This window comes from Eupeodes corollae, chromosome 1, assembly GCF_945859685.1.
Source record: "Eupeodes corollae chromosome 1, idEupCoro1.1, whole genome shotgun sequence".
Lineage (NCBI taxonomy): Eukaryota > Metazoa > Arthropoda > Insecta > Diptera > Syrphidae > Eupeodes > Eupeodes corollae.
The window spans coordinates 100,548,507-100,555,420 of record NC_079147.1 but is presented as its reverse complement, the minus strand read 5'-3'; the positions used below and the strand labels follow the sequence as shown (position 1 = coordinate 100,555,420).

Here is a 6,914-nt window from a genome sequence, read left to right as displayed (position 1 = left end):
TGGATTTTTTAAAAAATATTGAATTTTTATTTTTCAAAACTCTATATCTTAAAAACGGGTCAACAATTTTTTACGAAATTCAAACGTAAGACGTATATTTACAATCACTAAACAACTGCATTCCAAAAATATTTTTAGAACAAAATCGGAAAATTTTATATATAAAAAATTAATTTTAAAAACAACCGCTCTAACGATTTTCAAAATAAAAATTTGAAAAATCAACGGTTTTTTTATTTATAAAATGGCATTTAAATTTTTGAAGACAAACTTATTTTTCAGGTAAAATTTTGAATCTTAAAATATTATTTTTTAAATTATTTTTAGTGTGCATGAGCCCGAAAGAGCGCATTATTTTGACAAAATTGTAATTACATTCCTATCTTTCATCCAAATTAATGCATTTGGTACACATTTATATGATATATTTAATCAACAATCCATTTTAAAGAGTCTATCAAGAAGTATTATCTTGGTAACTTTTAAAATATTATTCTTTACGAATAAGGTTGTTTCACACCTGTTTTTACTGGCCTTCGCCTATATTCAAAATAAATACTTAGTACCTACAAGTTAAAAAATGTGTCACCAATTTTACGACTAAAATATGTTTTCATCTCCAAAACAATTTTGTGCCACAAAAAATTACGTTTTTAACATCTGGTAAAATTTTGAGCAAAATCGAATTGACAGTTTTTCTTACAAAAAATAAAAACCTACATTAATGTTTAGTTCGAATTGATATATAATATAAATTTTAAGTAAAGTCTCAGCGTTATTGGTTCAAGAAATATTAGGGGTCAACCAAAATTTTCAGAATTTTTGAGAATCCTTTGATGCCACTCTGTAGAATACAGTTGATTTAAAGTCGATTAATTAATAGAAAAAATTCCAAAATTTACAATTCGACAAATCGGAATTATTAAAAAAAGAGGATGGGATGCCACTCACACTAATAACTTCCCATCCCGTCTGTCGATTTGTCTTGCTTAAAAGTTTGTCTATATGTACTTGTATCAATTTTTACCAAATTTAAGTACTATTTTTTGTAGATTTTATTTTTTATGTAAAAACGGTATGTTAGATTTTTAGATAAAAATTATTGAATATCGAAAACAATATTTTCTGTAAAATAAAATAAGTTTAAAGCCAATATTTTTAATTTTTGAAAAGCTATTTGAGTCGAAAATCAATTTTTACCAACTTTTGTTAATTTTTTTTAAGGTTTTTAATTTTTTGTACAAAAACTGTCAATTCGATTTTTTTATAAATTTTTACTGAATGTTGAAAATAATATTTCTTATAAGATAAAATTAGTTTGAAGCCAACACCAACAATTTTTGAAAAGATATTTGAGTCGAAAATCAATTTTTAACAACTTTTTTCAGAATGTTGAAAACAATATTTCTTATAAGATAAAATAAGTTTGAAATTTCAACTTTTTGAAAAGATATTTAAATCGATATTTAATTTTTACCAACTTTGAGTAAAGTTTTTTTAGATTTTTATTTTGTATAAAAAAAACTGTCAACTCGATTTTTCTCAAAATTTTATCAGATGTCAAAAACATTATTCTTCGTTGCACAAAATTGTTTTGGAGATGAAATGATATTTTAGTCGTAAAATTTGGTAGGTGACACATTTTTTTCAGTTTTTTTGATTTATAAAAAAACCGTTAAATAGATTTTTCTCAAAAAATATACTTCTTTGAGATCACGTTACAGTTTATTATATAAAATTTAATTCAAGTCTCTAGCGTTTTGGGTTCGTAAGATATTGAGGGTTGACCAAAATGTTCACCTTCTTTTCAAACTGCTATGGTAAGAAACCACCTACGCAATTTTCTTGAGAGCCTTTTCTGCATCTTTCTGTCATATTATCTGCATAACAAAATTTATTTGAAATCGATATCTCTTCTGGTTCTTGAGCTATGGACGACGAAAAAAACGTCGCTAACGTACGGAAGTACGGACGTAACGTACGTACACACGCACGCACAGACATCTTCCTAAAAATCTTTTATTTCGACTCTAGGGACCTTGAAACGTTGAGCAATGTCAACATTTTCAATTTGACAAATCGGACCCATTACAATAACTTCCTATGGGAAGTTAATAAAACACAATTTATTTAGGAAATTATTGTCATTTCTTTTTATTATATTAATATCGACTAGTCTGAATGATGTATGAAACAAAATGGCCAAATGGTAGCCGTGATTTCGGCTCTATACCGCGGTCCAAATTTTCGATGCGGATTGGGCACAATTTTGGTTCTATGCCGTTAATGTGCCGAATTATCTCATCTTTAAATTGAAAGAAGTCCAACAGTTTAAAACCATATGATCATGGCGTCCAACTGACATCGCCACCATGTATGAAAACACGACCAGTGAATTTGTCGCTGAAAAGAGCCATTGTTTCGTTAGCTATGTGGCAAGTGGCATCGTCCTGTTAAAACTACATATCGTCTGCATCCATATCTTCCTATTCAGGCTATATTTATGTGTTTATCATCTCAATATAGTGAATACCATTTACAGTAACTGTCTGGCCAATCTCTTGGATTATCATTATCCCAAATGCGGCAAACCCAGCATATTGACGGATCCACCGAGATGAAAATGTGCCTCATCACTGTTGCCATATCCTGATACAATTTTGACCACTGAACACGCTCGAAATAGTCATGAGTCATGATTCATGACTAAATGAATTACACCTTGTAAGAGTGTAAATACAAGTCTTTATGTATAATTTTCATCAACGACGAGCGTGAGAGGAGCAATTGTTAGACACGACGACGAGTTGGACAACTTTTCAGCAACACTATCGGGAACAGCAGCAAAATTGTCTGCTGTACGAGCATGCACTGATGTATTCACATTTCCTACAGACCATGTTTGCTCAAATTTGCTTACGATTTTTCCTATTGACCGAAAAAACCTTTAGGCCTGCTCAAACAGAACGCGGTTCGCACCGTTGCACTCCGCTTTCTGTTGGCCCATTTCTAAAACTCAAGGCAAATCTTATTTGAATTATTATTGTAATTTTCTGCGAACAAAAATAATTCAGCTACCAAATCAAAAAAATTCCTTTGCATTTTCAAATAACACAATTAAAAGTTTCTAAGAACAATTTAAAGTTTTCGTGGACGGGGAGTAACAGCAGCAGCAGTTGACATACAAAAATGTCTTTGTTTCCTTTTTGATTTACCGCTTGACCGTCACATTCTTTAAAAGGATCTGCAACTTAAATTTGACCGTCGTTGTGATGTATTTTTTACCACTGGCCTTAATCGCTTTCTGTTAAAACAAAAACGTATGATTCTGTAGAACACAGGGAAAATTGTTTGCCGTCCCGCCAGACCGGGTTCTGTTTGACCAGGCCTATATAAATGCAGCCGAAACCTCCAGGTGTTCGTTTTTCAAATCAAGGCATTTATTTGCAGGTGCCTACCCTTTATGAAAACCTTCTCGAGTTTCAGACTAACGGAACTTATCGAATATCTTAATGGTTGCTTTTTCTACCACAAATATTTTATTTCATAGATTTTCTTCTGCATCGTGAAATTCCCCCTAAACGAATTTCCCATCGAACAAAAAATCCAATTTCCCCGAGAAAATCTTACTGCCACTTACCCTCTAAGCAGAAAAACGTCATGAAATGCAATCCGCATCTTCCTAGAATTCTAGGTCAAACTGAAAACTTATTCATGGTAACTTCCATTAAGCGTTTTCAACTCAGTCACCCGCTGCCTAACCTCCACCAACACTTAAAACTCAAAACTCCTTTTTTCCAAGTTTAGTATAATTTATTTGTTTGTGTATTTCTCAAAACATCAAAAAAATATAAATGCAATAACATACATAAGTTGACAAATAAAAAGCGTTGTTCCACATAAAAATAATAATCATAAGAAAAAACTTAACGGAGATCCTTCACAGAAAAAAAAACAGTTAGCACAAAAACAACATTTTTCTTAATCATTTTCCAAGCACTCATCGAGGTGTTCATTGATTTTTTCAATGTCCACTTCCTGACAACACGCGGGACATGGCCGAGTCTGCGTGTACAATCCATTCGAGCGTCTGTGTCTCTCGCTTAAATTCAAATCATCCTCAGTAGTTGGACTGTCGTTGAGGGTTGATTCCTCACTTAGTGTTGGAAGATTGTCCAGATCCTCCTCTGTGTAGCCGGCAGACAGAAGAATCTCCCTCGACTTCGACGTAGTCTTCGATGATTTCCTAGACGTCGATGTCGACGACGAAAGCGATGACGACTTCTTTTTCGGTGTGGAACTTTTCGCCCTTATCGGCTTAGCATTCTTCTTATTCTTGCCATATTCAATTTTGACAACTATTCCCACACAGCCGTCGAGATGTTCGGAGAAGTTCTCGCGCTTCATCTTCTCCTGGCAGATGGGACACGTGATGATGTCATTCTGGGGATTTTTGGAGTAGCGTGAGCAGGAGGGCATCACAGCATTCTCGTTTTTGAACTCCTTTAGGAGAGTGTCCTCCCCGAACAAATCGTCCACCAGCGATGTGTCGGCCAGTTCAACGGACGTGGATAGCGCATTGTCGTCGTACTCGTCGTCAATGAGAACAATGTCTTCATCGTTCCCATCGGACAGATCGTTGCTCTCATCGAGAATTTCCTTCTTGATTTGCTTCTGTCGGGCATCGGCATCGGCGAACACCATTGCCTTGCGAGGAGCTTCACCAGAATCACCACCACCCTCCTCCTCATCGGATGAGGACGATATATCAATGACGGTATTCTTCACTTCCTGAACCATGACATCATCGTCAATGACCTCCCAATCAGGCTTCGGTGTAGCTTCATCTGCAACAAAGGCAACTTCATTGGACGCATCTGCGGGTGTGGAAAGACGTCGGCGTTTGGCGTTGCCGCCCGACACATCATCTTTATCGGGGTCTTCGGATTTCTTGGCGTGTTCGGTGAGGCTGGGAGTACTGCCGAATCTCTTCAGCCAGACATTCCGCAGATGATTTCTATCGACTTCCCTGTCAACCTGGCTTAGGTCACTGCAAGATCCTGAGGTGGTCAGAGAATAACCCTTTCCAGTCATGGAAAATTCCCTTGGTGGAGCTTTTGGAGTCCGCGGTGCACCGTCTTCTCCTGGAAAGAAAGATTTTGTGGAAACCATTTAGCACAAGATTCAAAGACTTTCATTACCTAAATCCTTGAATCCAACGACGTTTTTGAGGTTTCCTTGGCTGCGAACTTGAGGTTTGGGAGGTTCACTTGGAGGAGTTGACGTGACCGTGGAACTCACTGGCTTGGTTTTAGGATTCAGAAGTAACGTACCACCGCCATTACTCTTTATTGCTCCTCCAGCAATGCGTGGCGCAGTTCCAGAGGGAGGGAAGAACTTCCTGAGATCGGTGTTGTTCGGCTTCGCCTTCGGCTGATATGATTTCACATTATTGGCCTCGATAGCTTTTGATTTAGGTTGTTTAGTCTTCTTGGCAGGTTTTTCAGGTTCCTTGATCTTCATGAATGTGCCACCACAAGAATTGAGATGCTGGCCCCACCAGAAGTCATTTGGTCCAGGTGCTCGATTGGAAGTGCGCTTAACATAGCCGAAGAACGGCGAACGATGCTGGCAGCTGCCATTGCATCGCCACCAGTGAGTCTTGTACACATTCACTTCGTCATGGAACGTATGGTAGACCTAAAGAGAGGGAGAAAATCTTTTTGAGAGGAGCTTTTTTGATTGCTAGAGCTGAGACTACTTACGGTGATGTTTGTTCCTGCAACTTGGTTGATTCCATGCATGATTTTCTTGAAGTTTGGGCCATGTCCACCGTTTCCCTCTCGGATTCCCAAGACAAAACAGTAGGCGTGAATCATTTCGTGCTGCAAAATAATAATATATCATTCATTTGTCCAGTTTGCGAGGCTATCTTCACAACGACGCAGTTGCCTTACCAACATCGTTTCTACAAGATCTTTCCTCGAGCGCAATTTCAGGAGCGGTTCACTGAGTCGTATTGTGATGGCCATTCCTAATCCATTTCTCCTGGAGTAGCAGATGCCAGCGCAGCTGTACATCCGCTTGCTCCATTCCAACGTGACGCAACGCAGTTTCTTGTTGAAGAATTTATCATCGAAGGCGCGAAAAAGAGCATGTGAATCTGGAGTCGGATCGAGGGTCTCCCATTGCGGATGGACGAGGTTGTCAGTACGATTTAGAAAGTCTGCATCTAGATTTGAGCGGTATTTACCTTCCTGATGTTTTGGTTTTTGTTTTGGCGGCGTTTTGTCCGGGATTTCGAAGATATCCTGGGGAAGAGAATGAAAAAATACTTTTTTTGGAATTAAATTTTAACTTTTCTCACATTGTCTGGTAGTTCGTCGTTCCATTTTTTTTGCATTTCAAGTGCCAGGAGGTAGTCTCGGTCCTCAGGCATATTTTTATATGGTTTTTATGTTTTTTATTTGATAATAAATTAAAATTTATTTGAATTACTTAATTTAATTTGAACATAAAATTTATTCTGTTGTGTTCTTATAGAGAGTTTGACATTTGATTTGTTGTTTCTTTTTCTTAAGGGTGTGTTCGATTCGTATTTAGTAGAAATGTCACTTTAGGTGGGATACAGAATGGGCGGCAAATCTTAAGGTCTGTTTGGTAGTTTGATATTTCTGTATGTATGGAATAATGTTAAAACATTGCTATATTTGATTTAATTGCAGTTTACGAATAGTCGTCAGAGTTGTATACAAATTTCAAAGAATAGTATTGAAGAAGGAAGGAAGAAAACCTAACGTGGGGACCCTTTTCGGAACTAATGGTGATAGAGTATTTCTTTGTAGAAAATCGGCTTACAATTGACGACTATTTCTGTCTTCCAATTAAAAACTGTGTGTTTACAAGGTTGGAAG

The 6,914-nt window shown here is 36.7% G+C and overlaps 1 protein-coding gene across 1 annotated transcript; it reads right to left on the bottom strand.

Moving 5' to 3' along the window:
* Positions 1–3,792: 3,792 nt before the first annotated feature.
* On the bottom strand, positions 3,793–6,561 carry LOC129942167 (DNA-dependent metalloprotease SPRTN-like). Its single transcript, XM_056050989.1, has 5 exons — positions 6,368–6,561; positions 5,958–6,311; positions 5,766–5,885; positions 5,202–5,700; positions 3,793–5,144 (listed from the first exon to the last, which is right to left on the bottom strand). Exons 1-5 carry the CDS (start codon positions 6,437–6,439, stop codon positions 3,982–3,984), a joined length of 2,208 nt encoding a protein of 735 aa, XP_055906964.1. The 5' UTR covers positions 6,440–6,561; the 3' UTR covers positions 3,793–3,981.
* Positions 6,562–6,914: the final 353 nt, after the last annotated feature.